We start from the raw sequence: 18,634 nt of genomic DNA, 5'->3' as shown, positions 1-18,634 counted from the left end.
CCCCAGCTCCTAGGGTACAGCAGTGGCACCCCCAGCTCCTAGGGGACAGCCATGACACCCCCAGCTCCTGAGGGGACAGCAGTGGCACCCCCAGCTCCTGAGGGGACAGCAGTGGCACCCCCAGCCCCAGAGGGGGCAGCTCCTAGGGGACAGCAGTGGCACCCCCAGCTCCTAGGGGACAGCCATGACACCCCCAGCTCCTAGGGGACAGCAGTGGCACCCCCAGCCCCAGAGGGGCACCCCCAGCCCCTGAGGGGCTCCCCCAGCCCCGGGCCTGACCAACCTGTCCTGTTGGAGGCCACGGAGTCGCTGTGGGACACGAGGCGCTGGGCCAGGGGCGCCTCCAGCCCCGGGATCAGGCTCTCCACAGCCACGGCAGCTTGGCCTTCCCACGGGCACAGCACACACAGGTTGGTTTGCAAGGAAAAGCACAAGGAGGAAGCTGAGGCAGGAGTTGTCTGAATCCTTCACTGACCTGCACTGTCAGCTCGAGGGTTTGGTTGGCTTTGAAGCCTGGTTTCGGCTTTTGTTTAATTTGTACAAGCCCAATTTGAAATACCCAGAGGGTGGAACAGCAGGTTGCTAACACCTGCCCTGCAGCTGAACAGGAAGGAAATATCCACAAGATCCTTGTCCAGCAAAAGGAAAGCAGTGACCACGGGAGTCCCCTTGCATTCAGATCATTACAATTCAGACAACTGTCAGAAACTGCCAAAGCAGAACAAGTTTCACTGTTACAGGAGTCCTGTCCTTCCTCTCTGTCAGAGCCACAGGTCACAGCCAGCCCACAGCAGCAGCTGATGGCACAACTGCAGCCTGCCCTCCCTGTCTGCCGGGCACCTGGCACGTAAAACCCCAATTCTGCAGCCCCCCAGAGCCCCGACCTGCCTGCCCACCTTCATCCCCAGCACTCCCAGCTCAGGAACCCTCCCCTTCCTCCTCCTCCTGCTGGGAACCATGGGCACAGCCAGCTCAGTGCCTGGGGCACGCTCCAACACCAACTGCTGACACAAATAAAGGCATTTCTGCCACCCTCAATCGGCAATTGAGGGAATTCCCAAGAGAGCCCCCAAGGAACAGCAGAGCAGAGCAGCCACGAGTGCCCCTGCTCGGTGCCCACCCCGGAGGGAGAGGGCAGCTCAGGCTCAGCACCACGCAGGGCTGCTCTGGGAGCATGCAGGGGGCACGGGGGGCACGGGGGGCACGGGGGGGCAGTTACCATTGGCAGGCTCTGCCGTGCTGCCGAAGGGGTCAGCCAGGGGCAGCAGCTCGGGCAGCAGCAGCGCAGGCTCGGGAGATTTGAGGCCCTCGATCAGTTTTTCTGGGGCAAGCAGGAAGAAGGAGGAAAGGAGGCAACAGTGAGAAAAGCAGAAGAAAGGAGAAGACACCGTTAATGAGGGCTGGCTGTGCTGTGTGTGAGCCCCACCTGCACCACGGGTGCGAAATGGCTGCAGCACAGAGCCCTGAGTGCCCTGGGCTGCAGAGTCAGAGCTCAGAACAGAGCCCTGGGCTGCAGGGGAGCTGTGAGAGCTCTGAACAGAGCCCTGAGCTGCAGAATCACAGCTCTCAGAGCTCAGCCACCCCTGCCCTGGCAGGGACACCTCCCTCGAGCCACAAGCCCAGCCTGGCCTTGGGCAGTGCCAGGGATCGCTCTCTATGCCAGGCCCTCACCTGGTTCACTGCAAAGCTCTCTTTATCCCAAACACCACCTCCACCAGCTCAGACCCTTTCCCAGCACCCTGCACACACCTGATGGGTTTACAGTCAGTTTGCTCAGGCTTTGCACCTGCAGCCTCCACTGCCATGCTGCTTTCACTGCTGCCCACACACCCCTCCAGCCACAAACACTCAGAAAGCAGTTTAGGGAACACCAGAGTTAGGAGAAAACACCAACCAAGGTAGTATCAATAATATCCACATCAAAAATACCAACCAAGAGATGAGAGAGGCAAAGGGGCTTGGGGTTAGAGCAGGCTATTAGAAAGAACTCCTGAAACGTTGCGAGTTAAAAGGGAGCGGAGGGCAGAGCTGTGTGCCAGGGCGAGGACACGGTGCCCAGCAGGCACAGGGGCACACACAGGGCTGGTACTCACTGCAGGGCTGGCACCCACTGCAGGGCTGCCCTGGGCAGCACACCCAGCTCAGCAGAGCACACAGCAGAGTCCTTTCCTCTGGGGGGCAGCTGGGAGAGAGAACACAGCTGTGAACACCCTGCCAGGGCAGGGGTGGGCAGGGGTCTGGCACTGCCCGGGGCTCTGCCAGGGCCGATGGAGTCTGAGCAGGCACAGCAGCCCTGCCAGGTGCTCAGCCCAGGGAAATGCTCTGCCAGGGCCGATGGAGTCTGAGCAGGCACAGCAGCCCTGCCTGGTGCTCAGCCCAGGGAAATGCTCTGCCAGGGCCGATGGAGTTCTGAGCAGGCACAGCAGCCCTGCCTGGTGCTCAGCCCAGGGAAATGCTCTGCCAGGGCCGATGGAGTCTGAGCAGGCACAGCAGCCCTGCCTGGTGCTCAGCCCAGGGAAATGCTCTGCCAGGGCCGATGGAGTCTGAGCAGGCACAGCAGCCCTGCCTGGTGCTCAGCCCAGGGAAATGCTCTGCCAGGGCCGATGGAGTCTGAGCAGGCACAGCAGCCCTGCCAGGTGCTCAGCCCAGGGAAATGCTCTGCCAGGGCCGATGGAGTCTGAGCAGGCACAGCAGCCCTGCCTGGTGCTCAGCCCAGGGAAATGCTCTGCCAGGGCCGATGGAGTCTGAGCAGGCACAGCAGCCCTGCCTGGTGCTCAGCCCAGGGAAATGCTCTGCCAGGGCCGATGGAGTCTGAGCAGGCACAGCAGCCCTGCCTGGTGCTCAGCCCAGGGAAATGCTCTGCCAGGGCCGATGGAGTCTGAGCAGGCACAGCAGCCCTGCCTGGTGCTCAGCCCAGGGAAATGCTCTGCCATGGGCTGATGGAGTCTGAGCAGGCACAGCAGCCCTGCCTGGTGCTCAGCCCAGGGAAATGCTCTGCCAGGGCTAATGGAGTCTGAGCAGGCACAGCAGCCCTGCCTGGTGCTCAGCCCAGGCACCAGCCCAGGGAAGGCTCTGCACCCCTCTGGGCTGGGGAAACGGGGCTGGGTCTCACACAGCACGGGCAGGGAGAGAAGGGGAACACAGGGAAAGGGAATCGGGGCTCTGCAAACACCACAGAGCTAACGGGACAACACCCAGCAGCTGTGCATGTGGCACCCTGCTCAGAGAGAGAATGCTCAAAAAGCTCTCCCACAACTGGCCTGGGAGACTTCAGGGAGCTGGAGATAAACTATGACAGCCAATTATAATAAACAGCCTGCAAGTGTTGTTTTCCTGATATCTGTTTTCTTGTTATTCTCCAAGATTGTTTACAAATGGGCATCTTGTTAATTATTCTTTCAGGTGAAATGTATTGAGTAAATGACCAATCATATTGATAATTATTCTTTCAGGTGAAATGCATTGAGTAAATGACCAATCATATTGATAATTATTCTTTCAGGTGAATGCATTCAGTAAATGACCAATCACATTGATAATTATTCTTTCAGGTGAAATGTATTGAGTAAATGACCAATCACATTGATAATTATTCTTTCAGGTGAAATGCATTGAGTAAATTACCAATCATCTCATTAATTATTCTTTCAGGTGAAATGCATTGAGTAAAGGACCAATCATATTGATAATTATTCTTTCAGGTGAAATGCATTGAGTAAAGGACCAATCATATTGATAATTATTCTTTCAGGTGCAATGCATTGAGTAAATGACCGCTCAGGCCCACCTGTATCAGGCCAGTGTGCAAAAGGAGCAGCTCAGTGCACCCTGAGGCCCTTGGGCCACTCGGCCTCTGATAACTCTGTGTCATTTCTTTTTAAACAGTGACAAACAGTGGCTCCTTAAGAGAGCAAAACCAAGCAATTTCAGGCTCACGTTCAAGACCTCAAATATTTGTAAAGCAGTAAATTCTCCCCTAAGCTCAAACTGAAAGCCCAGGCAGGAGAACTGGATGCTCTTTACACTCATCTAGTTGGATTCTCGTGGTCTGCTGGATTTGCTGCCTTAAATCATCACACCCCCACCTTGTCCTCCCGGTAAACACAGCAATAATTCCATCAGTTCCCACATGAGCAGCTGCCCTTTTGCATCTCCCCAACTCAAGATGCACGCTCAGATCATTAGTGCACACCCACAGCTGCTGTGCATGCCTAATTGAGCATGTGCAATTACTTTATCTCAACGTGTCATCTTGGTGCAAATAAATCCTCAGCAGCAATACAGTTGTTTATTGCAGCTGTTCTCAACACCCAGGCAGAGCTGGGCACTCAGTTATCTCCTCAGAATTTATGGGCTGGAGTAGAGTTATGGTGATTAAAAACATCTCATCCAGTGTTCTGCTCCCAAAAAAATGAAATACCCTCCCTGCATCAGCCAGTGACCCACAGGAGCTCCCCTGACCAACAGCCCAGATCAGGCAGTGCTGAAGCCTGAAATAAGCTCATTAAGAACAACTTGGCTCATTTTCCTGCCCATACACAAGGAAATATGTTTTCAGCATGAATATTTAATTCTCCCTTGTTTTAACAGATGTTTTGCCATATTTTTACATCCCTCTTGCCAGCTCCTCTTCCTCGTTACAATTCCTTTAACTGCAGCCATTACACAGGGAGGAGGAGGAGGGACACAGTGACAGCAGCCCTGCCCCTGTGCCCTGCAAGGTGTGGCAGGCACTCAGGTGATGCCACCTGCACCTCCAGGTGCCAAGGGGAGGTGGTTTGTGCCTGAGCTGAGCTTTAGCCAGGTGAGAACCTGAGCTGCAATCCAGGAGTTTGATCCTTTCTGCTGAATTTACAAACAGACCCTCTCCGTTTCCAAGCCAAGGAAACTCTGCAGCCCCAGGCCTTGGAAATATTCAAGAACAAACACATGAAATTGTCTTTTTTGGGTGCTCCAAAGCAGCAGTGACCCAGAGCTGGGCTGAGGATGAGGATGGGAGCTGCAGTTGTGCTCTGGGGCTCACACTGGGACCTGCTCACACCTTCACAGAGAGAGGCTGCAGGATAAAAACATCCCCACATTCCAAATCCCACCGATTTGCAAATGAGCTCCTAAGCACTTACATAATCTGTGCTAAAAAGTGTTGGCTGCTGCAGTCAGAAATGTGCACAGAAAAGGCTCAGAAGCAGCACTGCAAAGTAAATGAAATAGCACCAACTGCACTGCAAAACCTTGCCAAATCAGAAAAGGTCACATGGAACTTGTGCTTCTCAAGATGCTCACATTTGCAACAGACTTTGGAAGCCAAAGAAACACTGACTCTTGGAGGAAAGAAAGATTAACAGTAATAAAACCTACAATTTCATGGTTGGGAGCCATTTGAAAACAGCTCAAGCCAGAAGCAGGTAATTAATCACCTGGGGATTATTTCTCACAGGATCCTGGAATGGTTTGTGTTGGGAAGGACCTTAAATCATCATTCCATCCCACCCCTGCCTTGGCACAGACACCTCTCACTGTCCCAGCTGCTCCAGCCCCAGTGCCCAGCCTGGCCTTGGGCACTGCCAGGGATCCAGGGTGGGCACCCTCAGGGAACAATTCCCAATTCCCAACATCCATCCATCCCTGCCCTCTGCAATGGGAGCCGTTCCCTGGGTCCTGCCCCTCCATCCCTTGTCCCCAGCTCCCTTTGGGCTCTGAGGTGTCCCTGGAGCCTGCTCTGCTCCAGACTGAACAACTCCAGCTCCCAGCTCTCCCTCCAGGACATTGCTCCAGCCCTGCCATCCCTTTGGGGATGCTGAGCCCTAAGGACACCCAGCCCTGCCATGGAAACCAGCCCCAGTGCCCGGCAGTGCCCGGCAGAGCCCGGCAGAGCCCGGCAGAGCCCGGCAGAGCCGGCAGAGCCCGGCAGTGCCCGGCAGAGCCCGGCAGTGCTGGCAGTGCCCGGCAGAGCCCGGCAGAGCCCGGCAGAGCCCGGCAGAGCCGGCAGTGCCCGGCAGTGCCCGGCAGAGCCCGGCAGTGCTGGCAGTGCCCGGCAGAGCCCGGCAGAGCCCGGCAGTGCCCGGCAGTGCCCGGCAGAGCCCGGCAGTGCCCGGCAGAGCCCGGCAGAGCCCGGCAGTGCCCGGCAGTGCCCGGCAGTGCCCGGCAGAGCCCGGCAGAGCCCGGCAGTGCCCGGCAGAGCCCGGCAGTGCCCGGCAGTGCCGGCAGTGCCCGGCAGTGCCCGGCAGAGCCCGGCAGTGCCCGGCAGTGCTGGCAGTGCCCGGCAGAGCCCGGCAGAGCCCGGCAGAGCCCGGCAGTGCCCGGCAGTGCCCGGCAGAGCCCGGCAGTGCCGGCAGAGCCCGGCAGTGCCCGGCAGAGCCCGGCAGAGCCGGCAGAGCCAGGCAGAGCCCGGCAGAGCTTGGCAGTGCCCGGCAGAGCTTGGCAGAGCCCGGCAGTGCCCGGCAGTGCCCGGCAGAGCCCGGCAGTGCCCGGCAGTGCCCGGCACTTCAGGTGTGCCCGCACAGAGGCAGGAGATCCAGAGAACAAAGGGCAGGACTGTCCCCTCCTCCCCCGGCTCGGGTTACCTGGGGTGTCAGATAGCGGGAGAGGAGTGAAAGGATCAGGCACAGTCAGCAGAGCAGGGCTGGAGTCCAAGCTCAGAATGTCTTTCGTTTTTTCAGCTGGTAGAGAAGAGGAAAGGAAAGGAAAGGAAAAGAAAAGGCAGAGTGAACAGCGAAAAGGAGAAAGCACAGAACAAACCCCCAGCACAGGCACAGCCACACACAGGCACACTCTGACCAAGTGTGCCACTGGAAACAATAAAAACCCAAACAAAACCACTGTTACCATGCAGCTCTCCAACACAGTTTGACCCACAGATCTCAGAACATTTCCTGGCAGGGAGGAACTGTTATCTGCCTCCACAGCAGCACAAAAGGTGAAAGGTTTCACAGAGGACACACAGTGTGCAATAGAATCTATCCCAGCAGCCAGGCTGGGACAGGCTCCTGTCTCTGGGCAAAGAGAGAAGGGCTCAAGTGCCCAGCCCAGATTCCCAAGGCTCCTTCCCATGCCAAGCCCAGCACTGGGAAGCCAAGGGGCACAGTCGGAACACAGACACTGCAGAACTGACCATGGTACAGCAACCACAGAGCACACAGATGCTCCTCAGGCTTTGCAGAAGGTATTTTACAGCTCAACGTGGAGCTGCTGCTGCTCAGCATCACCCACACAGGCTGATGGAACAGCAGAAACTGCTCACAGGTGGACAAACCCAGAAAGGAACTCCCCAGGAGCACTCCTGTGTCAGGGACTCCAACTCCTTCATTCTCTGGTAAGAACCAACACACCAGGCTCAGTTATAAGCTCCCCTAAATCTCCTTTTATAAATAGAAATAAGCACAAATGGATTTGTCACTCCTTGCCCCACAAAGGGTTCTTCAGCCCAGACTCCTCTCACCAGGAGCTGTTTTGTCTCAGTGGGGAGGCACCAGCCAGGAGGAGCCCTGTCACCAGGGGAGGATCCCTGGCTCCTGGAGCTCCTGGAAGCAGCTTCCCACCTGTGCCTGGCAGGTCTGAGCTGCCCCCAGGGAGGGCTGGTGCTGAAGGAGTGGAAATGAGCAGCAGCACTCACCAGGGGTGTCTGGCATACAAGGCCTGCTCACAGCAAAACCCCGGGACACAAGGACCAAAGGAGAGCCAGACAAGGCCCCACAGGCAGAGAAACTCCTCAGAGCAGCCAAGGCGGAGCCACACAGCCCAGCCAGGGCAGAAATCACTGCCTCCATCGCTGCCCATGTCAGTTATGGGGCTGTGCTCTCCTCTCACTCTGCAGCAGAGGTGTTATCTTTGTGTCTCTGCTCCTCCACGCAGAGCAGCAGCTCCCAGCCAGCTCCCTCACTGCACACAGCAGGTTCTACTCCTTGTTAGGAGCCCCGTGGAACCTCCACACACTACGGAGCTTCCTTGGGAACTCAGAGCTCAGTTTCTTCCCTCACCACAAGCGTCACCTCTGTCTCCAAACAGTGTCCACCCAGCTGTGACATTGCCCCCTCCCCTCAAGTGCCAGCCCCGTTCCCTGCAGCTCTCAGTGCCCACACACTCTGTCTGCAGCATTTTCCTTCCCTTTCAAGGGTTCTGGCCAGGAGCTGCCCATGCTCCCAGACTCACCTGGCCCAGCAGGGAAGGAGGAGCCACCGAAGGCATCCGTGGGGGCTGCGGGCTGGAACCCTGGCAGCAGGTTCTCTGTGGAGCTGCCTGCCTTTTCTGGAGCCTTCCCTGCAAAGCACACCCACAGTTAGGGGGAAACCTCGATTCTGGAACTTCTATTCAATTCTGACAGCAGGCTGCTCATCTGTACTTCCAGGACACTGTTCCACTCGAGGCCCTTGCTGCAAATCCCAACTTGCAGAGGAAGCAGAGTTTAAACTGCAGCTCCCACAGGCACCTGAGTACCGGTCAAAGCAGCTGGTACCCCTACCTTGGAGGCACACAGAACTGCAAACACAAAGCACCTAGAAGGATTTAGCCAGAGGGTTGTAACAATATGGGGCACCCAAGCAGTGCCTGCCCAAAACCATCCCAAATCCCTGAGCATTCCCAAAACCATCCCAAATCCCTGAGCGTTCCCAAAACCATTCCCAATCCCTGAGCGTTCCCAAAACCATTCCCAATCCCTGAGCATTCCCTGCCCAAAACCATCCCCAATCCCCTGCCCAAAACCATCCCTAATCCTCTGCCCAAAACCATCCCCAGTCCCTGAGCATTCCCTGCCCAAACCATCCCCAGTCCCTGAGCATTCCCTGCCCAAACCATCCCCAGTCCCTGAGCATTCCCTGCCCAAACCATCCCCACCCCATGGCACCTTCCCTTCCAGAGCAAGCAGGTGTCACAGCACCCTGGGCACCCACCATCCCCCAGCTTGGCAAAGTCCTTGTTCAGCAGCTCCTCAGCTGTCAGCTTGGAGAAGTTGTCATCATCAAAGGGGTTCCACGTGGACACGTCAGGGGGGTTGTAGACGTTCTGCTGCGAGGTCCTTGGCGAGCCCGAGGGCGTGGTGGAAGCGGATCTGGATGGGGTCACCCCAAACAAGAGCCATTAACCCACCTGCAACCAAGAGCTGAGCCCCAAAAGCCCTGGCACGTACTCAGACGTGCTGAGGCTGACCCCCAGGCCCTGGCACGTACTTGGACTTGTTGAGGCTGGCCTCAGCGGCCGCGGCCTGCAGCAGCTGGGTGGATTTGCTGGCGGGCACGCCGAACACGGCGCTGTGGGTGACGTCGCTGAGGATGCGGCGGTGCCCCGCGCGCTGCGCCTTGGGCGACGAGGGCGGCGTCAGGGAGCCCGGCTTCTGCCCCTGCCCCTGGGCCTGCTGCTGCTGCTGCTGCCTCTGAGCCTGCGCCTGCGCCTGCCGGGGGAGGAAAGCACAGCGACCTCGCTTAGAACTGCAGCCAGCAGAGAAAACAGCTCCTGGGGGAGCACACGGTGTGCCAGGCATGGACTGGGGAGAAACAGCACCCAGCGTCCCAGTCATGGACTGGGGAGAAAACAGCACCCAGTGTCCCAGCCATGGACTGGGGAGAAACAGCACCCAGTGTCCCAATCATGGACTGGGGAGAAACAGCACCCAGTGTCCCAGCCATGGACTGGGGAGAAACAGCACCCAGTGTCCCAGCCATGGACTGGGGAGAAACAGCACCCAGTGTCCCAGCCATGGACTGGGGAGAAAACAGCACCCAGTGTCCCAGCCATGGACTGGGGAGAAAACAGCACCCAGTGTCCCAGCCATGGACTGGGGAGAAACAGCACCCAGTGTCCCAATCATGGACTGGGGAGAAACAGCACCCAGTGTCCCAGCCATGGACTGGGGAGAAACAGCACCCAGTGTCCCAGCCATGGACTGGGGAGAAACAGCACCCAGTGTCCCAATCATGGACTGGGGAGAAACAGCACCCAGTGTCCCAGCCATGGACTGGGGAGAAAACAGCACCCAGTGTCCCAGCCATGGACTGGGGAGAAACAGCACCCAGTGTCCCAATCATGGACTGGGGAGAAACAGCACCCAGTGTCCCAATCATGGACTGGGGAGAAAACAGCACCCAGCATGCCAGCCATGGACTGGGGATGGTCTGGAGAGGAAAAACCAGACAAACAAAGGGATTTGCTGCTCTGCAGTGTTGCAGGATTACTGCACAGGCAGAGTCTCTCCCCTTTCTGTGGTGCAGCTCTGGAGGTAAAACCTCCATTAGGGCCTGGCAAAGGCTGGCTGGGCTCAAGCCTGCTCAGGGTAGAGAGGCTGAGCCCCAGAGCAGAGGTGGAAAGGCTCAGAGCAGCACTCAGGAGCTGGCAGGGGAGCAGCTGTAGCCAAGTCCCAGGGCCCCAAGGTCTCACCCCCTGCTCCTGTGGCTGTGCTGGGGGTGCTGAGCCAGGCTGGGCCTGGGGCTGCTGCTTCTGCTGAGCTGCTGCTGCTGCTGCTGTGGTCTTCTGCTGCATAGCTGCCTGCTGGGCCAGCAGCTGCTGCTGCTGCTGCTGCTGGTAGTAGTTCTGCATCAGCTGCTGCTGCTGCGCGGGCGCTCCTTGCTGCATCACTGGGAACTGGGGAACAATTGCAGCTTGAGAGGCTGCAGGTGTGAAGGACCTAGAGCAAACCCTGCTAGAGGACTGGGGAAATGCCCAAAAGCTGCACCCAGTCCCCCCAAAAGAGCAGGAAACACAGAGCTACAGCCCTGCAGACACAGATGTGACAAACCTGCTGCACCACCCACCTGCTGAGCCTGCATCATCTGTGGCTGCTGCTGCTGCTGCTGGAAGAAGGCAGCCTGCTGCTGCTGCTGCTGCTGCTGCTGCAGGAGCTGCTGCTTCAGGAAAAGCTGCTGCTGCTGATGCTGAGGGGTGGCCTGGGGCTGTGTGGAGGGCACCTGGGGCTGTGCCTGGGGCGCTGCTGCTGCTGCTGGCTTGGCCTGGGGCTGGGCTGGAGGCTGCTGGGGCGCTGCTTTAGCCTGGGGCGTGCTGGAGGGCTGGGCACTGCCCAGGGCAGCCGGGCCTGCAGCTGGCACAGAACCAAGGGCAGGGTTAGGGCAGTGCCCGAGGCACACGGGGCAGGCGGCACACGGACACAGCGCTCACCCTGGGGCTGAAGGGCTGCCTGGGCTGTGGCTCTCTTCCTGGGCGTCAGGGCTGGCTGGATGGGCAGGATGCCAGGGTTGGGCTGGGTCTGTCCTGCCTTAGGCCTCTGCCGGGGCGCTATGGACGTTTCTGTCGTGGGGATGGGGTCTGTGAGCCTGCACAGGGAGGAGGAGAGGGAAGGGCAGTGAGCACAGAGACACAGAACACACAGCAGGGGCAAACACTCACCCACACCTCAGCTGGGTGGGAGTGACACAGGTGAAACCCTCATGGGCACCCAGGCACAGCGAAACTCCTGCATGCATTCACCACAATTAACCCAACACTGTCCCTCTGACTTCTCTGCCACTCGTGGCATCCTCCGCTGGTGGACAGCTGGGACTTGTCAAAACCACTCAGCTTATATCCAACCATTTCCTACAACATATTGCTTGAAACCACCCAGACTTCTGAATGAGCACATGAAGGACACAGATCAGCTCATGAGCAGCTGGTACCTTTGGGCAGAGCTGTCTGAACTGCCATCTTTGGGTGCACTTTAACTTTGGTACATCCAGCCCAGAACCACTGAACCCTCCTGATCTCTGCTCAGGGTTCACCGAGCTCCAAAAATGCACAGCAAGAGAGAGGAGCAGCCGTGCCCCCAGCCCTCTGTGGTTTGGAGATACCAAACTGATAGCCAATGAACCTGATATCAGATTGTTTCTGAGTCAGGGAGAGTAACTGAGCAACTGAAGTCCCCAAGGAAGCTGAATCCACCTTTGCTAATAACCAGCAGAGACAACAGGCAGCAAAAGAGGGAGTAAAAAGCAGGTGGGGTTACCTGGCCTTTGGTTGACTCTTCTTTGCAGCAGCTTCACTTGCTTTAACTGGGTCTGGGAGTTTAGCAGGGATTGGAGAGTTCTGCAGAACCCAAAAATGCCCAGTTCAGTATTTCGAGGGCAGAAAACAGAGTCAGAAATAATGTGCAAAAACATCACAATAAAACAGAGAGAACTGGGGACTCCCAAAGCAATTACTCCTCATGTGGACACACAACAAACACCACCACAAAAGGTTCATGTCATGGGGAGACATGAGCTTGGGGGAGTCTTTACAAGGGAACAAAAGAGGGCTCAGCTTTTTGACCACTGAACATGGAATATGAACATAAAGCTCCACAGCACAAATTTTTAAAAGACATGTCATTTTTAAGACATTTCTAAAAGACTGTCAGACGACAGCAGTGACAAAATTTATTAATGATGCTATAAAACCACAGGCACAATAGAACCCAAACTACCTCTTATTCATAAAGACCACAAATAAGCACCTGAGCATAGGGGAAAAACCCTAATTTCTCTTTATGAAAAAACAACAAAATAAAATGTCTGTCACAGTGCCCATAACAATGTAAGAAAATAATTGCCCACTCAATTTCCCAGCTGAAGTCCCTGAAGACACAGCAAGAAGGGGCAGATGGAGTCCAAATGCCAAGTCCCAGAACTGCTGCTCAAACCCAAGTGCAGGCCAAATTACACAGGCTATGATCAGAGTGCCTGGAAATCAAACTGCTTTCCCAAGCATGGCCTAATTTTCCATGTTCACATGCACAAGATCTCTTGCTTGGCCTCACGCTGGTGACTGGGTGAGGAGGTAAATCAGGGACAAAGAGAATGAGAAACCCTGATTTCTGACCCAAAAATCCAACCCAAACCGTGCTGTTACAAACAGGACCCTCCTGATGACAGGACTGGGGACCAACCCAGAGGACAGAGCAAAGTGCTCAGTGTCCATCAGCTGCCCCCAGCCCCTCCCAGAGCCCCCTCAGGCCTCCCCCTGCCCACCTGGACGTTCTGCACTGGGCACTCCTTCTTGGCCAGCTTGAATGCAAAGTAGGAGACCTGATAAATGTCAGGTCTCTTATCAGGGTCTGGCTCAAGCATGTACCCTGCAAGAGACGGAGATGCAGAGATCAGAGCAGCAGCACACACACAGAGGGCAGCACATCATTGATACCACACAGGAATCTTCTGTGCTGAGGATGGGCAGCCCTGGCACAGGTGCCCAGGTTTGCTGTGCCTGCCCCTGGAGCCCTGGCAGTGCCCAAGGCCAGGCTGGAATAACCTGGGACAGTGGAAGGTGTCCCCTCATTGCAGGGTGACACTGGGTGGGCTTTGAGCTCCCTCCAACCCACCCAACTCCACATTTGGTACAACCAGGAGCTAACAGAGCCCTGCCTCCTTCAGAACAGGGCAGCACACCCAGCATGGACCAGGACACATCTCCCCCCAGAGCTGGGACCCCCAAGGCTCTGGGGCAGGGGGGGGAAACGCTGCCTGGCCAGGGAACAGGAACAGCTCTGGGTGGGACTGGGCACTTCCAGGGCAAGCACAGGAAAAGGGTTAATGTGCCCTGGAGTGCCAGCAGGGCAGGGAGACAGGGCAGCCACTGCAGGCAGCCCACAGCAGCCAGGAAAACACCAGCCTGCTCTGCAAACACACCCAGCTCTGTGTGAGTCAAGGCTGTGGCTAGGGAGAGGGAAAAAATCAAAAGCTGTGCTGCAGACAAGAGAGCTGCCCCAGCTTTGCCAAGAGTAGTGCATTGTACACTTAATTACACATTCACTCCAGTCAGTGGGATATTTATAAATCATTTCAGTTCTGTTTCCCAGTTCACAGGAGATGAATTCTTATCACTAGCCTAAGTCACTGTGGTCTTTTCAGTTCCTTATCCAAACAGATTTATTACAGCAGAAATACGTTTCTGCATAAATGGGCTGATTGTGCAGGGCCCACAGCAAACAGCTGTGTGTGCTCCTGCCCTTCCACTGGCTCCCTCCAGCCTGGCCAGACTGAAATCTCTGTCATGATCACTCCCAAAGCAGCCCAAGGTCCCTTTAACCCCCCAGTGTGCAGGGAAGCCCTGGGAAGGACAGAGCCCCTGGTCTGGGGCAGAGCCCTGCAGGCACTCACGGATGAGGCAGTGCATGTCCTGCGAGTGCCTCGAGTTGTCTGGGATGGTGAAGTTGCCATCACAAATGGCCACCTGGCTCTCCCCAAAGGGCAAGGTGAAGTAGCACAGCTTGTACAGCAAGCAGCCCAGGGCCTGCAGAGAGAGAACAGGGCAGGGATCAACACTGGGCACGGTGGATCTGGGCTCCTGCTGGTGCCAGGCCCGCCCCAGCACCCTGTGAGGGACCTGGCACAGCCCCAGCTGCAGGGAACACCAACAGGCAGAGCTCTCCCCCATCAGGCTCTGCTCTGGGGGACTGGTCATCATCATCATCATCATCACACGGCCCTGAGTGCCACTGAACAGGCAAAGCCTCTCTGCCACGCTCTGGGAGGAAAGAGCAAAGCAACAGCACAAACAAATGGCAACCATCATCATTAATGAGCCCATTGTGACAACGAGAAACCCAAACTGCTTCCAAGATTAAGCCCAAACAACCTTTCAGCTGCTATAAATAAATGCCAGGGAAGTACAGCTCATTCTGCAGGCTGCCAGGTTCTGCCACCCTTCCCTCCACTGCCACGCTGCTTTTGGCACCAAGAGCCACCACCTATTGCAAAAGCAAACCGTTTTTGCACAAAGGGCTAATTATGAAACACTCCCCCCACCTCAGAGCGGGGAGCAGGAAACATTTCCTAATCCTGAGAATCTCCTCATCAGCTCATCTCTCTTGTCACAGGATTTCACAATGAAACTGCAGGCTGGCTTAAACAACCTGGCCAGCATCTCAGGGGAAGGGAGGCTCCCAGCAGGACAAGCACTGGAACAGGCCTGGAAGCTGAGGCCCCACCACCAAACACTGCTCTGGACGTGCTCCAAGTGCCATGGAACCCAGCTCCTGCCATGCCAGGAACAGCAGAGCCTTTGGATCTCCCCTTTCCCCCCGGCCCCAGGAGGGAGTGCAGGTCCTGGTCCTGCTCTGGCTGCCCTGGGGCCCTGTCCTTTCCCCTGGCACTGCCCAGGGCAGGGCTGACCCCACACACCCCTGGCTCCAGCTGCTCCCACCACAGGAGCTGCTCACTGAGGGCAATTCAGCAATTCTCCCTCTTGTAGATGCAGAACCACTGAACATAGATCAAAACTCTGTTTTTCTGCTTCTACCATGTTACCCCCTAGCTCAGGGCTCCAAAAAACACAAAAATGCTCCCAGTTAGCATTTTAAACACCTTTAAACACGTGCTGAACTGCCACTCCAAACAGCACAGACTGTTTCTCACCAAAGGAGAGCAGGAGAGCCAGGAATGGATTCCACCACAGCTGGATCCTGTTCCCACCATGAAGAAGGAGCACGGCAGGACTGCCCTGATCACCAGAGACAGTGCAGAGTTTGGCCTCTGGCCAGTCTGGCACCTCAGCCCTGAGTGACACAGATCAGCACACCGCAGCTGCTGGGGCAGGGCCATTTCATCAGGCTCCCACTCAATTCTGAGCAGAACTTTGATTCCACACACCAACAACCTGGTGCCACAACACCCTGAATTGTCTGATTTGAGATACAAAATCAGGTTTGCCCCACTGAGCCCTGGAGTTTGATCCATCTCTCAACTCAAAGCACACAGGAGGAGCACACATGTCTGTATGCAGCAGGAGCTCAGTACACACACCACCAGAGGAATTCTGCATTCAGGAACTGCCCAGGCCCCCAGAAAAGCAGGCCAGCCCTGTTTCCCTGCCCTGGCAGTGCAAGGATGCCCAGGGCTTCCATACTCACCCAAATGTCTGCTTTTGTAGTGATGAGTTTGCCACTGTACAGGTTCACCATCTCGGGGGCTCTGTAGGACAACGTCGTGTACCTGCAGGGAAAGGAGGGTCGGGGGTTCAAAGGGGGACAGCAGGTTTGTCACATTCCCAAACAACCCAAAATTCACTTTTCCCCTATTCATTTCAAGGAAAGAGATGCTAAAGATTATCTACTGGAAAAATGCTCTAAGAGCATCCCCTGCTACACACCTCAAACAGTGAAAAACACCCCTCAAAGTGCCCTGGGCAGCCAGAACAGTAACCACAGTCCTCTCTACAGCACAGAATTAAATAACAACCACAATCCTCTCTAAAGCACAGAATTCACCACAAAATGTGCAGTCATTTCAAGAACAGAACCATCCAAGGATTCAAAGCATTAACAAGGTCAGTAACCAAATGTCCTCTGCAATGCCCTCACTGCAAGGCTGTGCCCAGCTGTATCACAGAGATTGCAACTGGATACGTGGCTCCCAAAAATGAGATTTCCAACCAGGAGTCCTGCTCAGAGCCACTGTGGAAGGGATGGGTCACTGTGTGCCTCAAACCACAGTGAGAATCTGCCTCATCTTAGCAGATCACAAAAACAGGAAAGCTGCAAACTGCTCCACAGATGATGAGGCTCCTCTTTGATGAGATTTCCTGCCAGCAGGTCTGTCATTGCTCCTGCTGCTCACCTGAGCACAGGAAAGCATTGCCAAAGGCAAAGGTTTTGTAGGCTTAGGTGTGCAAGCAGGGCACTCCAGGGCACTGCAATGCTGGATTAGGAGCACTCTCAGAACTCCACTCAAACAAACCCAGGAAATCCAGGAGGTGTAGCTGAATCCCAGCAAAAAAGAGACACCTGTACCCATTTTTAACTGGATTAGCAGCAGTGGCCAGTCTGCAGCAGGGATGTTAGAACTACAGCAGGGCCAAGGAGCTGGAGTGCGCTCCACCCCTGGCCCAGGGCTCCTGAGCTGCAGGTGAACCCCTTTTCCAAAGGGGCACCAGAGATGCTGCCAGGACAGCTGGCAGTGCTGGGGCAGGAGGAGGAGCTGGCACTGCCCTGAGCAGCCCAGATCCCACAGGGTGGGACTGTGCCAGCCCAGCCTGGGGCTCAGAGGAGCCAAGGGGATGAAGGACAGACAGCCTGACCCTGCCCAGGACACAGCAGGTCACTGCCTGGAGGAGGGGCTGCTGCTCTGCATTAATCCCAGCTCCAAAGCAATTACATTTATTGTTTCACCTTCCCCCGGGCACTCACTCACCTGCAGCAGACACTGCCATGCAGCACAGCCAATCTGCTGCACCAGGCTGAGCAAAGCCAGCCCCAGCACGAGGGAAATCACCCTGAAAACACAAACACCGGGCTGGACAGGCACAGCACACTTACTTCTTGATCTCCTCCTCCACTGCATTCACCCCCTCTGTCTGAGGGTTCTGGAATTTGTTGGTAGCACTCCCAAAGTCACACAGGACGTAGTGGCCACGGTCATGCAGCAGGATGTTTTCAACCTGGAGCATCACAGACAGACACAGAATCACTCAGACAAAAGAATATTCACGGTTTGGCTTTTTTTTTCAGATGAGTCAAGGTTTTAAGTGCCTGAAGACATATCAGACATCTCTGACACTGAAGTCTAAAAGTGACAGCAAAGAAAACAGGCATCAAAACTGTCACATCTCCTAAAATAGACATCAAATCATGGAGGCACAGCTGTAACACTGCCTTCCATGCTGCCACCCCTCCCTTCTCCTCCTGCAAACCCATCTCCCTGCCTCTGTAAGGCTTCAGTGTCCCAGTGCCTTCGGAGCTGAAGGCTCCTGAGCTACTGTGGCCCTGGTCTGGCACCTGAACTGGGGACAGGAAATCCAAACTGCCCCAGATTTACAGAGGCTGTAACTCCTCACAGTCCACGGGGCAGGCAAACAACACACACTTCCATGTTTATGAAATTAAAACACATCTCCAGGTCTTTGCCTGCATCTCACCTGACCCTGAGGGTCCCATTCAAAACAAACCTCAGCTCATGCTCACATTTATTGGCTTGTTCTCAGAGTCTGCTGGGTGCCCACAGTCCCTGAACAGGGGCTGAGACCCCTTTCTTTCAAACATTATTTGGTACCTTCAATCAGGCAACAGAAACCAATAAAATCAGCAGAAACCTTCCCCTGTGCATTAACAAAACTCTACCTTGCACCCACCTAAGGAAATTGCCTGTTCCAACACTGACTGTAAATGTGTGAAACCCTGTGCTCAGATCTTGGCTTTGGCAGAGCATCCCTGTGTTCCAGCTCCTCATCTGTGCAGCAGCACTAACAGCATGTTCTCTGGAGGGAACACACCATTTTTCATGTCTTTATCTTCAATCAGTGTCAAACGCTCAGATACAACAACGAGATAAAACATGCTGCTCATAGAGCTCAAAATAAATAAAAAATCACCACATAAGCGTTTGCTAACAAAACCTTTTGGAAGCAGAGCTCCCCATCAAGGATGGTCTTTACAAGAAGGAAAGAAAAAGAAGGAGTCAGCGTTTTAAGCATCGGAAAATGCAGCCAAATTAGAGCAGCTGGGGGGGAGAAGGCTGGCTGGAACCCAAGGGTTAAACACGCCCCTTCCCCTGTGCCATCCATCTGCTCTGAATAAAGCCTGCACACAGATGTTCTCCCCAGCACAGCAACACTGGCCCTCTTATTCCCTGCTATTCCCTGCAAGCACTCCTCCAACACTTCCCCAGGAGCCCTCCCCCTGTCTCTGCCTGAGCAGGCTGATTCCTCACTCAGGTTTGTCACACATCAGCACGGGACCATC

At 55.6% G+C, this 18,634-nt stretch overlaps 1 protein-coding gene across 2 annotated transcripts in view; it reads right to left on the bottom strand.

Annotated features, from left to right (window-relative positions):
- Positions 1 to 18,634, bottom strand: part of AAK1 (AP2 associated kinase 1) — a 57,688-nt gene that overhangs the window by 14,209 nt on the left and 24,845 nt on the right. Inside the window, exons 5-18 of one of the 2 annotated variants that reach the window (XM_054289132.1) lie at positions 17,213 to 17,334; positions 15,809 to 15,890; positions 14,058 to 14,190; positions 12,930 to 13,033; positions 11,927 to 12,006; positions 11,104 to 11,258; positions 10,743 to 11,026; positions 10,369 to 10,572; positions 9,165 to 9,385; positions 8,889 to 9,046; positions 8,149 to 8,256; positions 6,564 to 6,659; positions 1,220 to 1,321; positions 284 to 385 (exon numbers count right to left, since the gene is read on the bottom strand). In XM_054289132.1, the coding sequence (XP_054145107.1) occupies positions 284 to 385; positions 1,220 to 1,321; positions 6,564 to 6,659; positions 8,149 to 8,256; positions 8,889 to 9,046; positions 9,165 to 9,385; positions 10,369 to 10,572; positions 10,743 to 11,026; positions 11,104 to 11,258; positions 11,927 to 12,006; positions 12,930 to 13,033; positions 14,058 to 14,190; positions 15,809 to 15,890; positions 17,213 to 17,334 (1,951 nt within the window). The remainder of the gene's footprint in view (positions 1 to 283; positions 386 to 1,219; positions 1,322 to 6,563; positions 6,660 to 8,148; positions 8,257 to 8,888; positions 9,047 to 9,164; positions 9,386 to 10,368; positions 10,573 to 10,742; positions 11,027 to 11,103; positions 11,259 to 11,926; positions 12,007 to 12,929; positions 13,034 to 14,057; positions 14,191 to 15,808; positions 15,891 to 17,212; positions 17,335 to 18,634) is intronic. The other variant, XM_054289133.1, reaches the window with a different exon arrangement.

This window comes from Melozone crissalis, unplaced genomic scaffold, assembly GCF_028551555.1.
Source record: "Melozone crissalis strain CALT ecotype California unplaced genomic scaffold, PUWL_Pcris_2 ptg000064l_1, whole genome shotgun sequence".
In the NCBI taxonomy this organism is placed as follows: domain Eukaryota; kingdom Metazoa; phylum Chordata; class Aves; order Passeriformes; family Passerellidae; genus Melozone; species Melozone crissalis.
This window is presented reverse-complemented; position numbering and strand designations above follow the sequence as displayed.